This window comes from Pelmatolapia mariae, linkage group LG14, assembly GCF_036321145.2.
Source record: "Pelmatolapia mariae isolate MD_Pm_ZW linkage group LG14, Pm_UMD_F_2, whole genome shotgun sequence".
NCBI lineage: Eukaryota > Metazoa > Chordata > Actinopteri > Cichliformes > Cichlidae > Pelmatolapia > Pelmatolapia mariae.
This window is the reverse complement of record NC_086239.1, coordinates 4,165,193-4,192,947: the sequence shown is the minus strand read 5'-3', so window position 1 is coordinate 4,192,947 and position 27,755 is coordinate 4,165,193. Positions and strand designations below refer to the sequence as shown.

The following is a 27,755-nucleotide window of genomic DNA, read 5'->3' as shown; positions in this document are numbered from 1 at the left end:
CTGACTCCCTCCATTTGAACTGGGCCCCTTCTCCCAGTTTGTTTCTTTGTCAATGCTAGTGTGAAGACTGTCTGTGCTGACTCCTTTGCAAAGGTTTCTTTTAATAAATCTCAGAAAAAACAGTTTGGCTTCAACACTCAATTTTATTTTTCACAACACCCTCAGGTCCTGTGTCAGGTCTTTGCTGGATTTTCCCCCCATTCATTAAGAACATGACTTTCACCAATCATCTGCCATAGTGTTTTAGGCCTGCCGCATCTTTTGTCCTCAGTTTGTCAAGTTTCCTCAAACTTTTTGGGATATCTTGCACACCATGCAAAGATGTGCCATGTTTTTAGCTAACAACTCTTTAGTAAAAAAGAACACCATTTATGCCTGTCAAACAGTTCTGACATTTTTCCTGTAGATTCAACTAAAGAAATGGGAACAGTGTTTTTGTGACAGACTGCTAATAACAAAGTGCCTAAATACACAATTTCAAATGGGTTCTTTGTCAAGTTGTCTGTTATATGCAGACACAACCCTGATTCCTGTCATGAGTCAGGTGCCTTCTTTGCTTGATTCACATTTAGGTCTGTTAGTAGCTTAAGAAACAAACAAACAAATCCTCTGAAAATGGTCAGACACAAGAACTGGACTGGAAATGAGCGAAAGTTTTATCAGAAGTCATTCAAAACTTTCCATGCTATCGTGTTTACAGACAGAATTACACATGTGCACTAATGCTACCATAAACATGAGCCTCATCACATCTCGTAAACTTTCTACAAGCACTACTTTGTGCAAATCAACTCAGGAGCTTCAGATCAGAGGATTGATAGAGCCCATCTATAATGTTTGTATAGTAATTATGGAAATCACAAAATATTAGTTAGAAATCAGATTATGAGAAAAAGTCTATAGCCTAGTTACATGGATAACAGCACACATATTCATTATGCTTGAAAGCTACACATTTGATTACACCTAGTGTCAAAAAAACTAAACATACAAAGAATACAATCATAGAATTTAAATGTAGTGATTAAATGAATTTACTAAAATTATAATTCAGCTGTTATTATTATAAAAGACTTGTTGTGATGCAGATCTATAAAGCTGAGTTTGTCTTTGACTGGAAGCGTCTTATGTGGAAAGGTGAAAGGTCATAGGAGGGCACTTCTCCCAGGCTGAGTTCACACAGAAGCTTGCCAATGATTGGTCCGAACTTGAAGCCATGACCTGGAAAAATAAAGAAGCCGTCATAGTGAGCAAAGCACAAACATAGGTCATCAAGCTGTGTCAGATCAATTGATGTCTTCATGTGAACCAAAGGCAGGCACCTTGCAGTTAGAATAAAAATAGCCTGTATTTCTTGGGCTTTGTCTGAATAAGGCGCTGGGTTTGAGATTCACATGAGTGAACACATAAAAGAAAAGCAAAGCTGTTGCAACTCCTGTCACTGAGAATATACTCACTTTAGTGAACAGCACCAAATACTAAATTAGGGGAGAGTTGTCCTTTCTCGGCGTAATGGCTTCATGTGCCTTAGCTCAGGAGTAAGATGAGAGAAATACTATTTTTAAAATGAGGCGGCATGATTCATTGTTTTTAGGGTCTGAGAAGGAAATTGTGAATATCAACAGGGCTTGAAGAATGCAGCACAGTGCCATCTGACAAAGGTCTCAAGGCTCCTGTGGATTCTGTCTGGCTTTGAAGTCATAAAAAGCTGCCTTTGACAGTTTGGACCTGTGAATTTTCATCTTGCCAGAGAAGGAGAATGGAAAACCTAGGCCAAGCCTACAGGATGATATTGTAGCCATGGCAACTGTTCTCAGCACTTGCTTGAAAGTACTTATGTCACGCATTAATGATGAATGCATGAAGTGAAGGAGAGAACAGGAGGAAACACATGTTTCTGTGTTATGATTAAGGCATGTGAACTTCCTCAAAATATGAACTTTGTGAGTGGAAGGATGGAGACTGAGCACATCCAGTACACTTAATAATTAACAATTAGTAGTATTGTCACTAGTTATCATTGCAATTGGAAAATTGTATTTTCTCTGAAAACATGTTATCAATTTGACTGAAAGAATAAAAAACAAACAAATGATGCCACTACACAGTAATTCAGCCCACTATTTGGGTCTGTATTTAAATAATTTACTCATTGGATGGCTGCCCTTGTAACTTGGTAGTGACAAGCAGGACCAGTGATGAATCCCACTAGCCTTGGTGATCTAATAGATTTTTATTTAGTGCTACTGTGAGGCTAACATTTTTGGAGTTTCCTCTAGAAAACTATCAGGTTAATACATTTTTGACTTAATATTGGAAGGTCATTTATTAGCATCTACTTTATGGTCAAAGTCTGGCATGGATACTAACTATTGGGTTGCCAAATGCCACTAGAAAGGCTTTAGTTTTTAATGACACTTGCTGAACTCTGTTCATAGACAATAATTTCTGGAAGTGTTCCTGAGCCCATCTAGTGAGTTCCATTCCAGTGAGTTTCACAATCGTACATTGAGGAACATTTTTCTGAAATTGTTTGTACAATTTATAGATGAAGTTTTTGCAGGTTGGGAAATCTGTGACCATCTCTACCTCTGAGAAACTCAGCCTCTGTGTCCACCTATTACAGGAAGATGTTTGGTGAGCTCTTTGTAAACATTTGTGAAAGAATAGTTTGTTTTAAAGGCAGAATGTATAGCTATGTGCTTTTTTTTTTTTTTTTTTTAACTACACCTGTTGCAATGAGTCTGAAAACACCCAAATTCAAAGATGAAGTGTGGCCTGATACTTCTGTTCATATAGTAGAAGAGTGGAGTGTAGAGAGAGCATAAACAGATAGGACAAAATACAAACTGGAAGGCAAACAATGTTCATTCTCACCAATAAATCTGTCTTTGATTTAAGGCACATAATTAAATTAAATTTATTATGGACTTCCACAAGATTTTGGATACAGTATACATGCTTTCCTTAGACATTATCATTTGAAGGCATACCATACATTTTCATTGCATTGATACTCAACTTTATTCATGCAGCCAGATGACACACATTAATTAGTTATACTGCAGGAATGGCTTAAAGCCAAAGATCTAGATGACTTCTAATTTCCTACTTATACATTCAAATAAACAAGATGTTTTGTTCTTGGCCCTAAAAACTGTAGCATCATGATGTCTGGTTGGCATTAACATTGACAAATGCTGGATTCATTTTTGACCACGATAGGTCATTCCATGTGCATGTTACACAAACATGTAGGACTGCTTTTTGCATTTACGCAATATCTCTAAAATGAGAAACATCCTACGTCAAAGTCATGCTGAAAAACTAGGATAAGCATTTATTACTTATCCCCATCTTATCTTAATAAACTCAGAGTACCCGATCACCACAATAGACTACTAGCTTATTTGCGGTCCCTAGTCCACAGCTTTCAGGCCCCACTTCTGTGGAACCAGTTCTCAGCTTGTTTTTTTATGAGACAGACACCCACGCTAGTTTTAACTTCAGGCAGAAAACTTTCTGTTTTGAGAAAGCGTATATTTACGTAGTGTGCTGGGGCCTTCCCATGATGCACTGAGTGTTTCTTGTTCACTCACCTAAAGTGGCTTGAGGTGACTGCTGTTATGATTTGGTGCTATGTAAATAAAACTGAATGAAACTCAAACACACACATGAAGACTTGCAGCAAAATATTCCTGGTGAAAAATGGAAGCAGTGCATGCTGGTGCACCTCTGCAGCACTTGATGCACAGGCTAAGTACAGACCTACCATTTGGTGTGAAGCTCTACATTTTTAGCTTCATTACTCATACACCTCTAAGAATAAGAACCCCCCCCCCCATTAATACGTAAGCTATATTTGCAACATTTTCTATTGCAGGCCTGTTAGCCCAGTGAGTGCATACTTGTCTGAGAGCAAAGCACTGGGAGCAGGATATTAATTACAGTTATAATTAGGTAAAGGACACGACTGCATGAAGACATGGAGAGGTGCCAGGAGACACTATAGATAACTGCAGGAGAGGAGAGGTGGAGTCGAGCAGGCCGCATGGGAGCCTCTGGCATGTTAATTAGAGAAGAACACAAATGTAAATCCAAAGCACGGTGGTTAAGATCCTGATGTCTCCTGTGAGACTGAGGATACAGCTATTAAGTAACTGATGGGTCCTGGAAAATCTGTCACTGGGCCCCTAGAAATTCCCACTATAAATGCAGTTTACCAATCAATCAATAAAGCTGCAAAAATTTTTATATTGACCAAAAACGAATAACACTTCTGATAACTGATTCAACATTTGAGAACAAATGATAATACTGGAAAGTTTTCTGCAGTAATAAAATTAAGATTTGAATGTATGAAGATAGGGATATTATTTGGACTTTTTGAATATTTTGATAAAATAATTGCTAATTACTGCTACTCAGTGCTGTGTATTAACTAATTCAGACTTGACACAAAACGTACACTATTATTACACTTGTCAATAAACAATATTTCAGACTAGACCATCTTCAGCTGTTGCTGTCAAAATGTCATAAAGAATAGCAGCTTGTCAGGACTTTTGTGCTGGACTTCTTATTACTTTCTCCAAAAGGCTCCCCGAAAAACCTTCAGAGATTAGAACCAGATATGAAAAAAAAGCTACATTTTTATCACATTAACTTCCTGTTAATTGAGAATTGAGTGCACAAATCCTGATGATCAGGAATGGCTGGATGATATGATATCATGATCAGTCAACATGAATATCACAGCATAAATCACGTCCTTATTTCTGTCAAACTTAAAGGTTCCTTTTTATTCGTAAGTGCAGATGTGAAAATATAAGGTTAATTTTGGTTAAAATTTTTATTTATTATCTGTGAGAAACTAAACTGGCCACTTTTGCCACCGATCTGTATTTATGGGAACATATATCTCTCATCGTGCATATGCACAATATAGGGCAAATGTGTTACCTAGATGAGAGTACAGATTTTAATATCTCTGGAAAACTGCATCTCCATTCTTGGAAGCTCTCGGACTGTAGATAATAAGAGGGTCTAAAGTTTTTTTTAAGTGCATTTAAAGTCTTTAGACAATAGTAAGAAATATAGATTCTTTTCTTTCCTTTTGGTTGCAAAAAAAAAAAAAATTATGACAATTTTATTGATCTATAAGAATTATTAGTTAATCCTAAAAAATATGACGTCCCTTTTTTGTTAAATAACATTAATTAAGCTGTCTTACTTACATTTACTAAAAGCAAACATCTGGCTCCTCTTTCCTTCTGCTACTACTCTTCATTTCTTTTTTCCTCTTTAGGCTGCTGCTCTGACAGAGGTGAAACCCTTGAGTCCCCGAGTTCCGAGTAACACTGCTGTTCTTCCTGGAACAAGCAATGCTGATTAATTTAGCTGCTGCTCCTGCTGTTTTGGAGTTGGCACTCATCTGCACACATCTGGTGTACACAGTGCCAGCACACTTCTTGCTGTTCTTTGTCTTGAGCTGTTGACATTTTCATTTTAACAACACCACTGACTCTGTCGACTGAATCAAAACACAGACACTGTTTGTTTTGTTTGACTGCTGTCACGGTGTCTTGCCTTTAATAAGTGATTGTGAGGATAATGGCTTAATACAGTAAAGGTGTCAACAAGCCTTGTCAGCTAGTTTCATGATGCTCAGATGAGCCTGCCATTTTGGCTCATCTTTAGCTGATAATCCAAAAATGGAATAGGGAAAAACTATTTAAAAAACAAACTATTATTTCAATGTACTTTTTCAAAAACCATTTGTACCAATTTATTTATTTAAAAAAAAAGAAAAGAAAAATGTAAAAAAAAAAAAACAGGCTGTGTATGTAACCAAGGTGTGTACAAAGGAGGTTTGATGAGATTAATGCTGGCAGAAACTCGTTGATCTTGTAAAGTCTTCAGTAAATTTATCGTTATTTTAAAACTCAGTGCTACTGTTCCTTTGGTAGTACAGCTACACATTTCAGCTCTTAAAATGTAGGTTTGATCATTTAAACATGATATCTAAGTGCATCTAGAGGCATTAATGAATTATATGTGGAAATCAGTTCATGTGAATATTACTGACTAACTTTTTACAAACCATTAATGCACATACGTCTGATATGATACTAAAATAAATTTAAACCAAGATTTTTCCAAAAATATTTTTGACATCGTCTTGATAAAAATTGTTACTTGTGTGAAAACATTTTCAGGTTGTATAATCTCACGCCACACTGAGGCTACGTCCACACGTACCCGGGTATTTTTGAAAACGCAGATTTTTCTATGTGTTTGCACCTTTCGTCCACACGTAAACGGCGTTTTCGGTCACTGAAAACGGAGATTTCTAAAAACGCCTGCCAGGGTGGATATTTTTGAAAACTCCGTTTTTGCATTTACGTGTGGATGAGAAAAATGGAGAAAACGCAGCATCAAAGGTGTGCGCCTTTTTTGACGTCACACTGTGCGCCACGTTATTGTTTCGGTAAAATGAATTTCTACAATACTGTTACTGTTAATTGAACTCTCTGCAGTGTTTAAATGCTTACATATACACACACAGTTACTGTCCCTCCACACATACGACTCGGTTCTGCTTCTTTGCCCCATCTTTGTTTACTATTTCCTACCGAGGCTTCTAGACTTCTGATTGGCCAACATTTCTACACGGTTAGGAATATATCGCCACCTGTTGCTTTGGCATGTTCCTAGCAGCGGTTTCCTTCATTTCTGCTTTTACGTGTGGACGGGATTATTTTTTAAAACGAAAACGGAAAATCTCCGTTTTCAAAAATACCCGTGTACGTGTGGACGTAGCCTGAGGTAGACTCTGGGCGATACAAGCCTTATTTTATATTTCACATTACAGTACAAACACGATTCTCAGGCAGGTTCTGTCCCATGATGCTTACAGAAAGATAATCTGTGTCACACCTTAACTTACATATTTACATTTTGGACGTAATAAAGCAGCCATAATGATGCTGATGATTATAGGATAATTTTTACTAGATATTGTACAAGACTTGATTTGGGGACAGGAGAATGAACTGTTCAGAACTTGCCCCCTCAGCTGTAAAGGGCTGATGCGGTATTGTCATCACCAATGTGCTGGTTTTAAATCGTGCACTGCTGGCACGGTCTCAGCGCACAGAAAATCTGTGTTGTGCTCAACAACAACAAAAAAAATATAAAGCTGAATTGCAATTAAAATAATACTTTAACAATTCATTCTGTTTTGCAGTGAGAGTCAGTAAGTGACCGGTCACTGGCTGCTCCAGCCAATGATGCGATTCACATTCGTATATACGCAGCTAATCAACGTCGTTGACAGGCTATGACAGCGTCCGACACCGGTGTTTTAGCTAGCAAAGCAGCGTGGCTGAAGTGGAGTGAAGCCACGTTAATGACAACGTGTACAACCATTCGAGACGTGAGCAGGACAGAAGGACAGAACAATTGACGGAAAAAGTGTGGACTTTATACCAGTTTTTAAATTGTGTTGATAGGCCACGTAAAACCAGAGTTATGATAAAAATATCTGCAATGTTTGGTTTTCTTCCTGAATACTATCGTTGTTTATATTTACTGCGGGAAGAAACGGTAAAAACGGCGTTTTATAAGGAAAACGCTCGAAAGCACGACCAATCAAAAAATGATATGGCAACATGGCATTTAGATGTTTAGGAAGGGGGGGGGGAAGTTTTAGGAGTGACGGCGGTGTTTTGAGATGTGAGAAATTTGCGACGTTTAACGCAAATCTTGTGTAGTTAGTGTGTAGTGTAGTCAATAGTTTTGTTGTGTGTGTCAGAACAATGAGGCGACTGCTGAATGTTACAGGTGTTACAGGAGTGATACATCTCCTGTTGTCAGGCCTGCAGGTATCAGGCTGTTGTTCTCCTTTATCTCATAGTGGACAGAAATTATTTTTTGGAGTGGCACAAATAATTTGTGTGGCATCAAATTTGATGCAGAACAGCTGATTGTTCTGTAAATAGTTTGAAATGTTTATTTTAAAAAACGTCTTGGCTGCATTTTTAGGTAAACAGCTGCAAAAAACTTTGTTGTTTGCAAAACTCAGTTACTTTTTTTGAAGAAGTAACTATATAATTAATTGCCCAACATTGGTCTTTATATACTGTATTTTGGAGACAGAGAGTTACAGGACTCTCTCCCAGACCACAGACTCATAATACAAGTCACAGCTTTATTAAAAAAAAAAAAAAAAAGAAAGAAAGGAAAAAAAAGAAAGTTGTGTTTTCAAAATTGGAGTTCAAGTTATTTTTACTTCCAATAGTGTTAACATACTACATAGGTCATGAACAAGATTTTTTAATATTTTCATTGTAAAGCAGTTAATTAAAAGTAGTCTAACATAAATGTAAATGCTGTAATTTGATTATTTTAATAAACCATGTAACTTGGATGGATTCGATGCTGGCGTGACCACTGTGCACACGTCTAATGTTGCTCACAGTGGTCCAAAGGACCGCTCAGGGAGTGTGTGTTTGCTCAGACACATGAAAAATTAGAGGGAACACTGGTCATCACCCTGCCGGGTGGGCAAGCAGGCAGGCGAGCACTGCCTGGACACTCAAGATTTTGAATGTGATAACTTGAGAACGAGGCGATGTAGAATTTTGAAATGGCAATGGCAAGCACCAGTATTTTTAATATTACTACAAGACCAAAGTAGTTTAGTAGGGTGATTAAATCACCCAGTGGTACACAGTAGTACTTATCTGCTATAATATGATAATTAAATAAAATAAATTTTACAAACTGTAAATAAAGCTAATGCCAGCATTCAGTTTCCCATTTTTATAAAATGAATCTCTTTGCTCAATGGAATATTGTTAAAGGGACTTTTTCCAAAATGATTTGTTGAGGAAAAACAAACTCAGTTGAAGCTCATATTCATTGCGTTAAATCATTATCACGATCATCTAAATGGAACTGCTGCAAGTTTATCAACTACAACGCAGACTCAGAAAATTTAATTTTCTTTTGATTTTTTGTGATTTTGTTTGATTTGATTTTTCTGACTTTTGTGTCAAGGACCCAAGGACTTTGTTGACCATCAGGGATGATTTTGAAGAATTAGCAGGGATTAATGCAGAGTGTCCACAGCTGCAGGGTTTCCTGAGTGGAGAGGATACCTTTCTAGTGTTCACGACTACTTAAAATCCACTTTTCCACAGAGCCCATGTGCCTGAGACATCACCACACGATGCACCTTACCTTGGTTCTTTGTTTTTTAATATTAACTATTAACACAGATCTGGTTACGCTGGAAATGTCTCAAAAGGAAACGTCTACATTAAGAAATTAACACTAGCATTGACAGCAAAAAAATATTACCATTCCTATCTATACTTTGGTTTTTTGTGTGGTTTGAATAACTGTAACGGTCTGAAGCAGCTTCTGTCTGAAATTCTCAGAGCTAGAGTACTGACAGAATTAGCTGTTGCTAGGCTACAGCTTCTACTACAAGTATGCTAAATGAAAAGAAACCTCCAAATATAAACTGACATAGCCATTTCATTAAAAAAGGAATTAACAGTAGTTTTGAATGAATAGAAGTCGGCTATTTATCCTGACAAATATGGCTAGAGTTATATGTGCTACACAGGTTTTCTTTCATTTTTTTGGAGCCATATTGGGCTGTACCTGAAAATCCTGCTCCAATCACGATGTTGCTGTATGCAGGGTGGTAGTCCAGCACAAAATGATGGTCAGGCGTTAGCTGCAAAAACAATAAAATATGAAGAGTTAGTAAATTTTAAAAAACAACAACAAACAACAAAACAAGAAAAAAAATAATCAGAAAGTGCAGGTTGTTGTTTCAAGACGGTGCAGCTGTACCACTTTAGAACTTAAATCCCTTAGGCCCCCTGCCTGCTTGGGTGGAAGAATGGTGTGCATGGTACTTCTATATAAGCCTTTATACTGCACAAAGAAAATGACAACGATCAGACTCTCCTGTACGCACTGGAACTGAACCCTAGAGTTCTCACCAAGTGTATCAAAGCAGCCCTGAATTCCTTGTGGGCAGCGGGACTCAGAGTGTTAACATACATATTAGAAATTTATCCAAGTATTTCTAACAGAGGGGATCCACCACATTTTTCTATCCTCTTCTTCCATTAACATCCAACTTATTAATGTTAATTTGTTAATTCAACATAACATCATAAGTTATGTTACAATAGGTGTAGGCTGCTGGGGGATTCCCATGATGCATTGAGTATTTCTTTTTCAGTCACCTTTCTCACTCACTATGTGTTAATAGACCTCTCTGCATTGAATCATATTTGTTATTAATCTCTGTCTCTCTTCCACAGCATGTCTTTCATCCTGTCTTTCTTCTCTCACCCCAACCGGTCGCAGCAGATGGCCCCGCCCCTCCCTGAGCCTGGTTCTGCTGGAGGTTTCTTCCTGTTAAAAAGGGAGTTTTTCCTTCCCACTGTCGCCAAAGTGCTTGCTCATAGGGGATCATATGATTATTGGGTTTTCTCTTTTGTATTATTGTAGGGTCTACCTTACAATATAAAGCACCTTGAGGCAACCTTTATTGTGATTTGGTGCTGTATAAATAAAACTGATTTGAACACACTCAATCTTTACACATCTGCTCAGCAGATCAAGTACATATACACTCAGCACCAGCACATCCACATCTACATATTGCATCCCCATGGAACATCCTATCAAAAGTTCTTTTTTTCCCCCTCACCTGACTGATGTATGCATTTTTTTCCTCATTCATTTCAGCGTCACACGCAGTGTGCAACATTAGCTGCACACACACAATTATGGGCACACTAAGGTTTGTCACATGGAAAGTGCATGGAGCTGGCTCCAGAGAGAAGAGGTTAAAGATAAGATACTTAACCACCTTAAAAACACTACAGGCAGACGTTGTTTTATTATAAGAGACTGCTACAGCTACAGATGAACTTCAAACACCTGAGTTTCCTAATGCGTTCTCAGCCTGCTATAACTCTAGGCAAAGGGGAGTAGCAATTTTAATACATAAAAATGTTAATTTCACAGTATTCAACACAGTTATAAAGCCATTAAATTATCTATGCTTAACAAAAAGTTATGTATTGTAAGTATATATGGCCCAAGTGTTGATGACCCCTCATTCTTCCATGCTTTTTTCACTGCACTCTTTGAACACCTAGATTGCTCACTTGGTCTTGGGGGCGATCCCAACTTTGGACTAAAGGAAGAAATGGACAGGCTCAATAGAGCAGGAACTCCTACTCTATTGAGCCTCACTCCTGGAGCTGATTTGCTCTTCACAGGGGAAGAGTCCACCAGCTGTGGGACAGATTTGGTTGGGTATCTGTGAGCTAGCCTTTGTTCTTTTCAAAAGAAACAAGGGCACCAAAGGTGCTGTGGAAGTGACCTCACCCCTTACGTCTTAGATGTAGTGGTAGTAGGGCTTCCCATTATGAGATTCCTCACTTTGTATTCAGAGAACCAGGGTTACCCTGGTAACCAAACTTTGAGTAAATTAAATAAGTGTTATTTTCAAAAAGGCAGTAAGATTTAATGCACATTCATTCAAGAGTGCTGCAGCCTCTTCTTTCTGCTTCTTGTGGCCTTGTGAGCTGTTCCTGTCAAAGTCTTTATGAAAAATGTTTCAAAAACCTGTTTAACTCGATAAATACTCAATATGTATATACATAGTGACCTCTGACAGAAGACTAAATTTGAGCACAACAGAAGAGACTAGTTATCCTCTTAAGAATCACTTGTTAAGTGAGAGAAGAGTTGTCAGGATTTTCAGGGGTATTAGACAAGGTGGCCAAAATGTTATTGTCCTATTGCTTCAGTATGTGATCATGTGTTGGTGAGCAGCTGCAAAACCGCTTTAAAAACAAAATACATAAACCTAGTTCTGCACTGCATAAGATGAACCTTAGAACAGCATTAAAACCTGACAAGAACTTAAGTACAGACAGAAACTCACACACTTCATATTTTTTATTATAAACTTCATTTATTCTGATAAATACCCTTGATACTGAATAGAATATATAATCTATCCAGAATGCAGAATAGAATAGAATATATTATCCATTATCGAGAAAAGTCTGCATTTTTCATTTTAGCATTATAAATGATATTTTCATTGTTGGCGACAGACAGGTTACCTTCAGTTTGCTTTTTGCTTAATAAATACCAACAGAATTTTTTAAGTTTAAACTAGTTTTTGATAAAAGAAAGATGGGAGAAAGAAGGAGGTCAGGTAATTACAGAAGAGGAATGGCAGAACATTTGTTCCTTTCATTGGAAAAGTACAAAATCACATTTATGGAAGGAATTCTGTTGGAAGTTTTGCTCGTTTCTTACCCCAGCTATAAAGGTACATTATGATGAAGGAAGTTGTGAATGTTGGAGGAACTGTGGTTCCGAAACAGCACATCACTACCATATATTTTGGGATTGTAAGAATATCAAGAACTATTGGAGAGAAGTCCATAAAGCGCTGCAAAACATATTTGGTACATATTTACCCTTTGACTTCAAATCCATATTTTTGGGGTATATATCCCCAGACATAAAGGGTATAGATAAATACTTATTTGGTGTGCTGCTGGCTGCAAGTAAAAAGGCACTGACTAAAAGATGGTTGACACAGGATCCACCAACATTAAACAGCTGGATTGATGTAACTTTTGAAATTTACAAGATGGAAAAGATTACTTTTTTAGTGAATTTTGAGTATGAGAAATTTTTAAAACACTGGGAAAAATGGTTCCGCTATATGAGCCCTATAAGGCCAGATATTGCTGATACTCATCATTGAAGGAATGACCAGGTACTTTTTTGCTTGTTTACTTTATTTTTGATAATAACATGTACTAATGTTATGTCATCATCTGCTATCGAAAGTGTTGGTTTTACAGTTGCTCCCTCTCTGGATGTATATAGTTACATATTATACCTTCCTTGTTTTTTTTTTGTTTGTTTTTTTTGTTTGTTTGTTTCCCTTTTTTTTCCTTTCTTTCTTTTTCTTTCTCTCACACTTATATGTAGAAAAAATTTGATGTGATGGCGGTCATCCAGACTACTGTATATATGAGTCTAAGGACAAAAGAAGCCATCAAACACTGTGTATTTTGTTTTGTTTTCTGTATAACTTTAATAAGACTTGAATTAAAATAAATAAATAAATCAATAAACTAGTTTTTGACAGATTACTAAAACGTTGGTGTTTTCTTGTTTTTATGACTGGTGGTCTAACACATTTGTTAATCCCTGTCTGTGGTGAAGTACAGCATACAGAAGAAGACCTTTTTAAACCTTATTTTGGGACACAGCTCTGTTTACTAGATTTGACTGGTGATTCTATAAACGCAATACACAATTTATGCAGTAAATTTTCACTATCATTTTTTTTTCTCTGCACTTTCACAGATGAAGATGACAACAAAAAACACAATGTTAACACTGTACCGTATACAAGCAGCTCTCCACTATAGCAGGTTCAGGGATGAGGCCAGGAAAGCAGCGGGCGATGTAATGCTGGAGAATCTCAATATCAGACCTGTCTTTCTGCAAATCTCTCTGGTCTGGGTCTGTCTTGCTGCCCATATGGTAGCACACCTGTAATGACATCACTGGTATTAGTTCTATATGAAAGTACCAAAAACTCAGCATATTTTCAGTGATATCAGGAGCAGAAGGACAACTGCAGTATTGTGAATAGAATAGCTTTGCATTCTGTTATTATGTCATAGTAACAATTTTGCATCTGAGCATTTTGTGTTTAGTGACCCTGGGACTAATTGTGGCTTTGGTGTTTACATCAATTGAATGACAACAGAAACACAGCTTGAATGGCACTATGCACAAGTTCACTGCAAACCTGGTACTTTTTAAAGGTACAGGTGCACACAAGAAGCTCTTTGTTTACCATTTTGCAGTTTAGCAGGCTGTCTCAGATTGTTTTTGCAGCACCGGTTGGGGTTATTCAGAACTCAATAAAATGCTTTATATTAAATGTAATAAGGCACAAGCATGTTCCACTCATTTCAGTAGCTACTGTCGGTTAGGATGACTCTACAAAAACTTCCAAAGCATCTTTTTTTTGTGCTGTTTTTATAAGCCAGGTTTGACACATACAGTCTTACTCGGAGACTAAAGGCAAAGCGAGAACCCTGAGGGATTAAAAGAACTGCTGCTTTGACTTTTTTCTTTAGGTTTTCTGCTTTAGAAAACTGCTTGGCAGGTCCCTGCTGTAAAAACAAACAAACTACAGATGAGAAAATGCCACCGTCTTCTGCTTCATTTTGGCATTCTTTCAAACTGTTAAATGGTCCAAGCATTGCTAGCTCTGGTGACTGTGTCTTAGAGTGAATAATGCAACGTGGCATCACCATCTGTCCTCCCGTTCTCTTCTGTGCATGTGGTCTGCTATTAGACTGTGAGCTCCTGCTGGCTTGCCATAATGCCCAAAATAGAGATGTGTCATCAGATGACATCAACTCCAGCACAAACCTTACAACTAATATGATGCTGAGGGAGAACAAATCACATTTTAAAGTCCACTTTGCAACAGCATTTCTGTTTTTAAAGAAAAGCATTAACAGTTGTGTATAACAAAACATAAGAAACACTTAAAGTTATCTATTAATTGCCTTTATTAAGTTCTTTAAAACAATAAAACAGGAAGGACCCAGAGAGGATAACCTTTTTTTTTCCAGCTTTGATAAATAATGGTTAAATGTTAGCAAGACTTGCTTGTGAATTTGGATATACCCTCCAAACATGCATGGATTCATAAACTTTTAAAGGAAAACAGAAAACTTCTGAACAGCAGATAAAATGTGGAAAAAAGAAGTGAACAATGTTCGGCAACAATGTTGAAGAATGACCCATCTCCTAGAAATGTACACTTGTAACATTAATTACAGTACCAATTAATTTTGTCAGAAGGACAATACTTTGACTACACTGCTACACTGAAAAACACTGCTCATTATATGCAGTTCATATGTATTTGTTTAAAAGAGAACTCCAAAAGTCATAACCCTACAAATACAGAGTATTAGGGCCACAATACTGATCACTTGAGGCGGAGTGGTGGTACAAAAACCATATCTGGTCAGAAGGAAAAACAACACAAACTTGGAAGAGTTGGCCAGATTTGTACAAAATGAAATGGCTGGCAATGGATAGATGAAAGGATGGTTACAGCCTTGTGCAGTAAATGCTGTATCACAAGACATGATAAGACAGTTGATCAGTTTCTTTCACTAAGATACTGTCCCTCTTAGTGTCAATTTCACACCTATAGTTCATTTACTCCGGTCTAAATCAGTTGATGATTTTGCTACTTTTCCCTGTGATTTGACTTATTTTCACACAGAGTAATAACCTAAGTGAACTCCAAGCACACCATAATGTATCACCACAAACCATGTGACAATGTTCAGTTCAATTATTAGCAAGATGTGTCTGGGTGGGAGCAATAAAACTAAATACAGCAAGAAAGTGCTGTGTTCTGAACTACTGGAGAACATGGACAATTAGAGACGTTTGCACATTTATACTGGTGTGACAAAGTGTTTGCCCTCTTACTGATTTACTGTTGGATTCTTGTTTACAATTAAATCAAAATTCATATCAACAAGATATTAGATATTAGACAAAGCTAACAGGTAAACACAAAACACAGTTTCTAAACCTACATAGCCCTGCGTGAAAAAGGGATTTCCCCCTAAACCTAATAACTGTTTGGGCCCTTAACAGCAACAACTGCTACTTTTGATACATTTTAGAACTCTCTTATCACACAAACTTTAAAACTTTGTTAAAACATGATACTTAAAAGGTCACCTAGAAATATCCAGCCAACAGTTCATATTCAAACATTGATAGTCATGAAATTTAAAATGTTAATTGTTTTAAACACTCAGGACTGTGAATGGATGCTAGACTCCCTTTTAAAAACCATGCGGACCACCTCTCAAGAAAAGGCTTAAAGGCTGCATATGTCAGCAAGTATGCCACACTCACCCATTCACACAAGCACTGTTTTTATGCTTGGAAGTGCTACTGAGACAACAAAACCAAATGAGGAACAACAAAATCACATGCTGAAATCAAATTTTGAATTGATCTTTTATAAAGTCTACTTCCTGTTCACAGTTTGTATGTTAGAGGTAGGTATGCAGTAGTTTCTGTGTAAAACTTCACTTAAAGGCCCAGTTACGTGACGTACCTTCATCAGCCCTGGGTACTCATTGGATGGAAGTCCGTAGATATCCACTTTGGACTCCAAGCATTCAGTTTGTACGAAGCAGGGAAAGCGCTGCTTCATGCTATAGGACCCAGGAACCTTCTCCTTCCAGTAGCACACGTTGATCTTTACTACCTGCAGTAACATAAAGTCATTAGCAACACAGTCAAGGACCTCATGACTGACTGTATATTTATACAGCATTGACCAGCTTGACCAAAAAATAAATAAATTAATGCAAAATGCCATGCCAGTCTTGGTACTTGTTGAATGCAGGGTTTCCCACATATGACTGAATTGAATTTATTATAGTTTAAACATATTGTATAATGTATAGTCTAAATTTTAAATCTGAATATTACACATTTGAAACTAAATTAGCACGTTGATATCAGCTTCCAAACACCATAGTAGCTAAAACTTAAAATATACTCATGCATAACACCTCCTACTGCAAACTCCTCAGATTTTTTTCCTCTGAAACAAAAGTGCTATTACAAAAGTAGCTCTGCGGTGGTGAGGCGAGAATTAGGATTTAATGAAACGTACACATGCTTGTACAAATGACGTCCATCAATGGGTAGCAATAATAAGGACACATTTTTCAGGAGCTTTTAGCGTAATGAACTAATAGGCCGTACACTCATTCCCCAGGACAATAAAAATTCTGACAGAAGTGCTCTGGTGAGCCAATGTGCTCAGAGCTTGTGCTTTTCCGCCAGTTCACTCAAGCATGGCATTCAACACCTTTTCACCCCACCACCACCCCGCCTGAATAATGCAATTCCAATATCACCTCCACTTCTCCACTCTAACAGCTGTCTGCTTGTTTTCTCATCACCTTCTCTTTTCAGGCTGTGTGGCATATTGCAAAATGGAAAAGACTGACTTGCTGAATCAGGTCTCTTGAGCTGTTTAAATATGGAGGAGAAATTATTTTGTTTCTGTGGCATCTTCAGCTGAATATAAAAGGGTAGGAAGGACAGTATCCCCATGATAAAAGGGGTGGGGGAGCTGAACTGGATTGGATCTCATGCACTGCATGAGAAAAGTCATAAGTTAATATTATAAATTAATAATATATAATATTAGTCATAAGGTAATACATATGGTGTGTTTGTCACAGGCATCACTAATTACATGCATCTACAGTCAGGAAATAATTTTTCCTCCCAGCATTTTAATCTTCTAGCATCTTTCATTTTGGAGAACAAACCTCTCAGTCCATCAGGAGCTACAGGAGCTATGGTGCTTTCTTCTCTAGAGGATGTACTTGTGGTTTAGTTCACATCATCTGTGATATGCCCACCAAGGAATTTATCCGAGTCCACAGATTTGCTGTTTATGCAAAGTTTGCTCATGTAAAAAATATTATTTGCAAAATTTAATTACAATCTTTTGTGTTTTGCCCACAATAGAATTATTTCTAATAAACCTGGCCACAGCTCATCAACTGAACCACCACTGTTGCTGGTGACTGATGCCCTTATTTACATTTGGATTTAGCAGGTTTTGCAGTTCATTGCAAAACTGACTCAACGAAGCTAAAAACGAGCACACAGAAGCAGTTAAAATGATATGGCAAAAAAAACCCAGAGCCTATAAAGCACCACTGAACCAAGGACACACTGAATTTTGTTAGCTAATTTTACGTTTCTGAACATCATTTTACAGCTTACATTAAATGACACGTGAACGGTTATGACTCCGTCACACTAGAGTAAAAATAGAATGGCAAGCACCTAAAGGAAGTTACCTGGTGGTTGTATTGAATTTTGTCACTTTCAATTGCCCATTGCAAATAGCTGTTGCAACCAAACGTTCATTTAGAGATTGTGAGTGAAACACCCTCAGCCTCTGGCTGACCAGAGGTCGCAAAGCAATTACACATGTCACCTGGTGGGAGGCAATTTGTTTCTAAATAACTGCGGTCGGACTTGGACTGATTGCAACCACTGACAAATTGACAAATGTCTGCAAATAATTGCTGTCTAATTTGAAAAGCCAGACAAATTCTGCAACAGGGAAAATAAATCCATCCATCCATCCGTCTATCTGTCTGTCGATAGAGCCTAATCAGAGACACCCACACTGCCCGCTTAAGCTTATCCAGCCTAATACAGAAACCTGGTTACAGCAGGATGATTATGTTAGGGGTATTTATTCATATTTAAACTGAGTCATATGAACTGTCAGAATCCTCGAAGCACAGGCTGAGGAGTGGCACCAAACTCCAGCTTATTAATCAATCAAAGGCCCTGTCAGGGCCCAGACAGAATTTGAATTCTGTCTGGGCCCTGACAGAATTTGAATTCTGTCTGGGCCTTCAAATTGAATGTTTGATGCTTAACCTTGTCCACCCTAACTGGAAAATTGTATTTGTTGTTATCTATCATCCGCCCGGCCCTCACTCAGAATTTCTGATTTCTCTGACTTTTTATCTGATTTACTGTTCAACTGAGATAAAATAATTATTGTGGGTAATTTTAACATCCATGTAGATACCGAAAACCCTGTCTGATTATTTTCTAATAACAATTAAATTAACAATAATGAATTTCACAGTAGTGGGCAATACATTTCATCACAGTAGATGTCTTTCTGAAAGTGCTGTAACTAAGTTTAAGGATATAATTCTGCCACTTATCTTCTTCAGTGCCATGTGCCAACACATGAATAGAGCAGACAGAGCAGCTATCAGAACTCTACTCCAACAGAGGTCGATTAGCTTGTTAACAGTATTACATCTTCACTGCGTACAGCTCTGGACACTGTGACTTCTCTGAAAATGAAAGCTTCAAATCAGAAGTAGTTGATTCCCTGGTATAACTCGCAAATGTGTACCAAAGCACATCACTGATTGAAGAAAATAAGAACAACGCTAGGTTTCTCTTCAGCACTGTAGCCAGGCTGACAAAAAGTCGAGCTCTGTTGAGCCAAGCATTCCCTTCACTAGAAAAGACTTCATCAGTTACTTCACAAATAAAACTGTAACCAAAAGAGAAAAACTTACTCATAACCATCTCACAAATGTAATATTATGTAGAGCTACTTTCAATACCATTTATATTTATATAGACTTTTTATCTCCAATTGATCTTAGGTAATTATAGACTAACCTCAAACCTTTCTCTTATCTCAAAAATTCTTGAAAGAGTAGTTGTAAAACTAATAGCTGATCTGATTCCTGCAGAGGAATGGTTTATTTGAAGAGTTTCAGTCAGGTTTCAGAACTTGTCACAGTATATAAACAGCAACAGTAAAGGTTACAAATAAGCGCCTTTGACAGTGGACTCCTCTCTTTGCTTGTCCTGTACATCTTAGTGCAGGGTTCGATACCATTGACCATATTTTATTAAAGCAATTAGAGAATGCTGTGGTATTGCACTGCGATGGTGTGAATGATATTTCTCTAATAGACTCCATTCATGTAAATGGAGAGTCCTCTTTACACACTAAGGTTAATTATGGAGTTCCACAGGTTTCGTAGTAGGGCCAATTCTGTTTATATTATAGATGCTTCCCCAAGACAATATCATTAGAAGGCATGGCATACATTTTCATTTTTAATGGAGATCACACCCATCTTCATGTGTGTCATCTGCAGTCCAACGACATAACTCCTGGTTTCACTGGGACCACAAACCCCTCCTCCACAGTAAAGTGGTGACTCACAGAGGGGATCTGGTTGTATTCTGGTTATAGTCCAATAGAAAATCAAGGGTGCCAATGTCATTTTGCAGTTAAATTGCCATCCCACAGCAACTACATTATTTCTAAAAGAATTCTGAATTTCTGTTTCAAGTCTGTAACATGAAACAGAAATCTATGTCATAGAATTTCTATTTACATTAAGAGTCCAAAATTTCTATTTATTGTGACTTAAATTAATTAAAAATCACAGTTAATTGCCATTTAATGGGGTCAAGTTGTCAAAATTCCATCTTATTGCTTTTTGATGCACCAAAGTTGCACCGAAGACAGCAGCTCACTTGGCCCCTATCTTTGAAATAACAGTTTCAAAAGCAACAAGGACACTAATAACTTTCTTATATTCACCCTGAAAATACTGTAACGCATGTACAGCCATATAAACATTGCACATTGTATACTGAACATTTTAATACCTCTAGTGGCAACTGTAAACCAGTGTTGGCCAGCAGTTTATTAGCCCAGGGTCCAGCGGTGATCACCAAACTCTTAGTATGATAAACACCCACAGAGGTTGACACTCTTACAACAGGGCCAGGCTTGATGTCTGTTACCTTCTCGTTGTCTCTTATAACTCCACCTAATTTCTGAAATTGCCCCTGTAAAAGTAGAGAGAAGCAAAACATTTGAAATTCCTGTTATAGCTGTTAAATGGTACAGTAATAGCTACTGGAACGAATGCAAGAAATGTATGTGGAACTTTATAAAGTGGATGATGATTAATGGACAATGGGTTCCAAGTATATTGAATTTATTATGAAAAGACAAAACAAAAACAGATTCCTCATATTGACTGTCTTTGAGCATGCAGTTAAACAACATTTAATGTCCTAAAAATATTTTGGAATGCCTGGACTTGTTTTTAGTAATGATGATATCATTTTTACTTTTTTATTTATAATATTTCATTTGTTAAACTGCAATTTTTAGACTTGATTCTGTCAAATTTCAGAACAAACCAAAACATCCGCATTCACACACTCAAGACACGGCACAAGTCCGTATCATGTTATCAGTGGTATACCTGTACGGTTTTGAGTGTGCGGTCAGCAAATAGAACTCCAGCAGTTGTATCCACCAGTGCTCCGTCTCCCTTAGCCAAGTTGACATTGGGAATGTGCTGACTGAAGCTGTCATGGGTCAGGACAACCATGGGAACCTTGTTTCTTTGAAGGGTGTCCTTAATATTTTGGTAATTTTCACTCTTCTCTGGTCCCATAACCAGAAGCCCTGTTTGTCTGAAAGTGGAGATTAGGGGAAATTTAAGGCAGCATCTTGAAAAGAAATCTTCAAAAAAAGAAATTAATAAACTAGTAATTGACTTTAATAGAGTGCAATGTTAACTTTGGCATTAAAGAAAAAAAAATAAAGTATCATAAAGAGCTAGCTACAAACTGCACTGATTACAAAATAATTAAAAAAAACCCCACTTTAAGTATAGCATCAAGTCAATTAAACTTCTGGGATATTGATCTGGTCAGTTAAATTGCAGACAGGATTGTTAATCAGTTTCAGCTGCTTTGGCACACTAGAGGAGTTTTGGAGGTGGACAACTGACATTTTTTCCTTCCTCATCTTTTCTGACCTTTTTTTTTTTTCACTAATTTTGAATTTGGCTAGGTTGGATTTAGCAGGTTTTGCAGTGTCATAACTGGCAACATAAAGTAAAACCTGGACCCAGCATGTAGTTAGTGAAGGATATCTTGACTGGGCCCTAGAAGGTGCTTCACCCATCAGTAGGCCTGGTGTCTGCTCCTTTATGCAAGGAGGAATGGGATGAGCGATGGCAGAGCCCTACAAAATGACCTTCAACAGACCAGTAATGTGAATATCCTGAGGGTGGTATGAGAGCTCTACGTCCTTGAATGGGCCCTGTGCTCACTGCCTGCCACTGTGGAGCTCAATTGGCATTTTCCATAAATTAAAAAACCCAAGTACTCATATTCCACCCTTCATACAGCTCTAGGTTACTCGCCAAGTGGTGAGGACCCTTTACGGTCACACAGTGACTTTGAAGTGGTGGGGGTCAGACACGGGTGGAGCCACACAGGTATATCACCTTCCTAAAAGCATAGAGAGAGGCTGAAACCACATTTCTAGTTAAGGAAAAAATTCAACCATCCCCGCCTCCCTCAATTATGATAACTATCTCACAATAGAGAGCAGATATTGCTGCAATGCAACAGCGCTGAGGTGTTCTCTCCCCTTCTCGTTCACACCACTTTCATAGAGATCCATTTTGAAACATCCCTAGTTGTGACAGTGCATTCACAGCCCTATTGGTTACCTGAGCATAAAAGACAAATTGTTCATACAGAATTTGGCTGAAAATGGAAGTAATAGAAGAGTCATACAGTGCGTAGTGTAGCTCCATAGTTCTTGATTTGTACTATAGAAAGATGGTTCTATATGTTTCTGTGTCAACTACTGCAAGGTGAACAAGGTATCACGGTTTGACTTCTGTTCACCTTGTTTGGAGCCCCCGCCACTTTTCAGTGCCTCATGGACCGGGTGCTGCGTCCACACACTGCATATGCTGCCATCTACTTAGTTGACGTCATCATCCACAGCAACACCTGGGCGGAGCATGTGCAGTGGGTGGATGCGACCCTCGAGTCCCTGTAGCGGGTGGAGCTCATGGTCAACCTGAAGATGTGTGCGGTTGGGTGGAGGGAAGTACAGTAGCTGGGCTACCACTTGGGAGGTGGGCAGGTGTGTCCACAGGTGGAAAAAACAGCAGCCATCGCATCTATGGCTCCACTGCAGGGGAGGGGTGGTACAGGGCAGTACAGCTGCATCGCATCCAGTATTCACACTCTCATATTTTTCAGTGATACCAGGGGGGGAGTCAGCTGGAAAGCTGCTCTGCAGTGTTGGTGAACAACGGTGTGAAGACAAAACTCAATATTCAGTTTATATAAATACAAGCACGAAAAGTGTTACATGCCGTGACTACGGTTACAAAGATACTGCACAGTTTAACGAGAGATGGACTCAGCCAGTAAACTCAAGTTCACTAAAAATCGAAACGTTAAGGACCTTACCCGCAGAATATTAAGTTATCATATACCATCAGTTCTTTGATGCATTAATAACAGATGGTGAACAAAACTATGAAACCAAGTAATAAATGGACCCATTAATATCACCTGTGACATCACAGTGGCTGGACATCATTACTAGTGGTAATACCCCAGCTCCAGTGTGTTAAGTTATTGAGTCCTATAGTGAGAGGGTCTGATTCAGTGATCTGTCTGAAAGATAACTGACCCACCCCGCGCCAGCACTACTTTCTCAAAGCTATTCCGAAATCTGTCAGCAGCCATAAGTCACTTGCAACCACAGCTTAGCCATTCATCACACAATTTAATGTGTGTGGTTGTGTGCTTGCAAATGTGTGACAGAGAAAGCAAAAAATCATACAAATGTATGTAGACTCATAAATGTGATACGTCATTTGACCTGACCTGACATAACAGGTGACGCGTGGTACAGCTTCAGCTGATGGATGTGCTAACACACTGTCATATACATGACAGGGAAAGGAAGATAATCCATAGTAGATTTTAGCTTAGCTCTTGCCTTTTTTAATGGCTTATATTCTAGAAGCAGCTGCTCAAACCAGCCTGGCTTGAACATTTCTCATTGTGATGCAGTCATTTTTTTAACAGCTCAAGGGCACAGGTGGCCTTTACTTGCAGACCCATCAGTCATAAGCTGTAGACCGGGAAGTTCACAGTATTTCTAAGGAACATAGTTTGAGTGTGTTCTGGTACAACAAACTATTATTTTGAGACACAAATAATGAAACAATGTGCTATCAAAATTACTGGTAATGAGACAAAACAGGACAGTTTAAAGGAATATGACCAGGAAAGTGAAAGTGCTGATGGGGGTTACACACAGATTTATGCCACTGTCATGTTTATAAACAAACTAATTCCTCCTCACTCTGTGAATGAAATGAGGTTCCGAAAGTTTAAAGAGAAAAAAAGCACCGTTCCACATTCAAAAGCATAGGAGCTGTCAACGGCCGATTCAGTGATGCTGGAGGTAATGAGAAAGTCATGCATTTATAGCTCCTGTAGATTGAGTTGTTGCTCTTGTGCGTACATAACACCTTGAACGTAACAAATCTCCTTGTTCTGGCAAAGCTTTTATGTTCCATTTAATGGGTTTTCTCTCTGTTCTTCTGCTGACTCCTTACCTGTACAATTTCACTCCTGCCTCCCTCTCCAGCTGAGCCCACAGTTCATAGCACTCCTCCATCATGTGGGTGTAGAAGTTCTGCTCGTAGGCCTTGCGGATGATGCGGGTCTGGCCATGGGAACTCCCTCGGCTGTGGGGCAGTACAAACTGGAAAATATAAGCATGAAAACAACTGGTTAAATTACTTTTGCATTGAAGTAAGAAAATGCTCAAAAGTACATAAAACTGCAGTCTCGTGACAGGCCACAAATATCATTATGACTCATTTACTGTACATACATTATAAATACAAATTACTTGAATAATTAGTAGTTTTGCATTAAAAAACATGTATTGATGTTACTGAATACAATGTTTTGATACGGCATAAACAGATAAAACTAAAGTAAACAGTTGGTTAATTGATTAGCAGCTGTCAGACAAGTCTGAACTGCAGTTAACGCCTTAAAATTGCAGATAAGAAAAAGGTTAGGGTTCTATGCAAGCTAGTTAAGTGGGCCGACGTCTTCCTTTGTCCTTGTGCATATGAAACAAAGTGTTGAACCAGAAAAGAGCAAAACACAGCCTTTTGATAGAAAGTTGGAAACATACAGTTGGGTACATTTTTGTATAAACTAAAGACAACAAGGCCAGTTGAGGAAAACCAGACCCAGTCAAAAAGTATATAGACAAGACAGTCTGAATACCTTTGAAATTAACCCTTAGTTGTTTTCAGTTCTTTGTTACGTTGTACTGTTTGAGTGTGTTCCTCATGTGTTACCTGTTTAGGACTACTTTTGACTACTTCTGCACTTGCTGCCTTACGTAACTAAAGGTTCTTTTTTCATTTATTGAAATCTGTCTTGAAGTCTGCATTTTGGGTCCAAATTCTCCACCATAATCACAGAATGACACAACCAGTAACATGGACACAGTCAATGGTGAGGGATTGACAGCGATAGCTTTTTTCCCTAGGATAAAAGAAGAGGTGGGCACTTGACGCACCCCAGACAATGAATCTCTACATTATGGGACTCACTTGGCTATTGGAGGACTTCAAAGATATTGATCCCCTGCAGCAACTACCATTTTCCTGCCCAATCCTCTGGTGATAAGAGTGACCGGTCTCTGCTTCACACCAGCCTCTCTACTCTCCACTCACTCTCTAGCCTCTTCAACTGTCTATTCTCCTCCACCACTGCCACCTGTATCCCAATCCAGGGGAAAATGGTCTCTGCCTAGGCCGCCTTAACAACGCCAGACTACTCGATTGAGGGCCGTCGCCCTGGGGTTTGTCAGAGGCACTTGCAGCTTCAGCACTCCAGTCCTTTACTGGAGAAAGCACAGATCCCATTGCTGCTCCTCACCCAGGGCAGCAACGCCTAAAACCCACCTCTGTAAAGCCAAGACACTTTACTTTTTTCATTCATTGAGGAAAACAGGCACAACTCTTAAACACAACCTGTTTAAGAGTTTTTATCTCAAAAACATATTAGAACAGTTTACTGATCATTTGCAAAGTAATGGTTTTTTTTTAAGAGTTTCAGTCAAGATTCAGAAAAAAAACAGCACTAGTGAAGGTTATGAATGATATTTTTTTGTGGACAGTGGACTCATCTCTGTGCTTGTCCTGCTAGACCTTAATGCATTATTCAGTACCACTGACCACAATATTTCACTGCAGATATGACACTGCTGTGAAATAGGAACTTCGCTGCAGTGGTTTTCAACCACGGTTTTGTGGGGAGTCTTCCTCGTACACAAAAGGTAGTCACAAAGTTCCAAAGAGTTACGTGGTAGGAAAAAGTACATTTTACACATACTTCCTTTAGGCAATATTATTACAAAACACTGCATAAATTTTAATTGACATCATTGCTATAATAAATTCCTGAAAAGTTGCTGCAGCAAGAGTGCTGACTGGGACCAGAAACACAGAGCACATTTCTCCCATATTAACTTCTACTCATTGCCTCCCTGTTCAATTCAGAACTGAATTTAAAATCCTTCTTCTTACATACAGAATCTTAAATAATCAGACCGCGTCATATTTTAATGACCTTATAGTAACTTTTTATCCCAACAGAGCACTTTGCTCTCAGACTGCAGGCTTACTGGTGATTCCAAGAGTTTTCAAAAGTAGAATGGGAGGCAGAGTCGTCAGTTTTAAGGCCTGCCTAGTCAGTTCAATTCAATTTGATAAAATATTATTTATGTAATCAAATCACAACAATTTTTGCCTAAGGCAAGTTTCCTCTACTGTGGAATTTACATAAGTAATAACCAGCAGCTTGATAAAAATTATAAAGTCAGAGTTAAAATACAGTACAGTTTGCATGATTAACTCCTTCAACACAACCAGGTTCACAAGTGTGTCAGCTTCTAAATGGCTCCCCTCCTCAGGGTTTGGGAGCTTCTTTTTTTTCTTTAAATTGGCTAAACCCTCCTGGTGAGCTTCCTCCTTTAAGACGTGTGGAAACGACTCCGAAAAGGGAATAAAACGAATCAGGAATGAAGAACAAAGTTTTCAAACTATGAAATGCATAATGTTCACCCAACCTGAGAAACTCTGATACCGTCACTACATCAGAGTTCAAACGTCTACGCTAGAAAGACCAGGACCACCACCACCTCAAGGACTGTGGTAATGTTCTGTAATAACATTACTTTTAATACTTGTTTTTCTTTACACATGTATTTATTTTTAATTTCCATACCCCTCTTGGCTCTCCCTTCTAATAATACTAATATGAGACTTAAATAGATGCACAGACACAAATATTTCATTTCAAATACAAGTACTCGTACTTGTTTTGCTCGCCTTTGTCTGTACTGTATGTGACTTATCTGCTTATTGTTTCACGTATCTGTATATTGTTTTGTTTAAGGAAAATAAAAAGTACACTAAACTTCACTGCCTATCATACTCGTGGATTAAGTAGTTTTACTTTTGATGGTATCTTCCTAACTACTCTTTAATACTTTCTTCTTTCGTGACATTTTCTATGCATTCTATGAACTTGTAGTCAATTATAAGTAAACTGTAATGGAGTACTGTTACAGTGGAACATAGAGAAATCTGATTAAAATGCGATGGGTCAAGTTAGACTCTTGACTCAAAATCGTTTTCTGACGCACCTGCTCCAACAGCAGAGTCTTCTTGTTCTTTTTTGCCAGCTGATAGGCCGTAAAGGAGCCCTGGACGCCAGCCCCGATCACTATGCAGTCAAAATCTCCGCTGGTCGACATGTTCAACTCACACACAAAGCTCACAGATCGAGGTCACGCGTTTTTAAATGTGCTCCACAGATCCGCCTACTAACGCCATGGGAAGGACGAACAAAAACCTCCAGGAATTTTGCCCTGAGTGTTGGCGGTCAGGAGCCTGGATTTCCGCCACACTTATGCTGGACCGAGCTGAACTCTTCGTGGTTATGATCAGAAGTGCGTTGTGTTGTTGTCTGGATCTACGTCAGGTCCGTTTGACAATAAGGCACACCGCATAGCATGAGTGCCTGAAAATCTTTCTGTAGGGAAAATATTGCCACCATATGTAATGACAAGGAGCCAACTCTGCAGCTCAGCTGTA

At 38.3% G+C, this 27,755-nt stretch overlaps 1 protein-coding gene across 1 annotated transcript; it reads right to left on the bottom strand.

The window, feature by feature from the left end:
* Positions 1-134: 134 nt before the first annotated feature.
* On the bottom strand, positions 135-27,547 carry pipox (pipecolic acid oxidase). Its single transcript, XM_063493394.1, has 8 exons — positions 27,305-27,547; positions 24,186-24,334; positions 21,003-21,216; positions 20,395-20,577; positions 16,250-16,402; positions 13,480-13,629; positions 9,676-9,751; positions 135-1,221 (listed from the first exon to the last, which is right to left on the bottom strand). The coding sequence occupies exons 1-8, from the start codon at positions 27,413-27,415 to the stop codon at positions 1,091-1,093; spliced, it is 1,167 nt and encodes a 388-aa protein (XP_063349464.1). The 5' UTR covers positions 27,416-27,547; the 3' UTR covers positions 135-1,090.
* Positions 27,548-27,755: the final 208 nt, after the last annotated feature.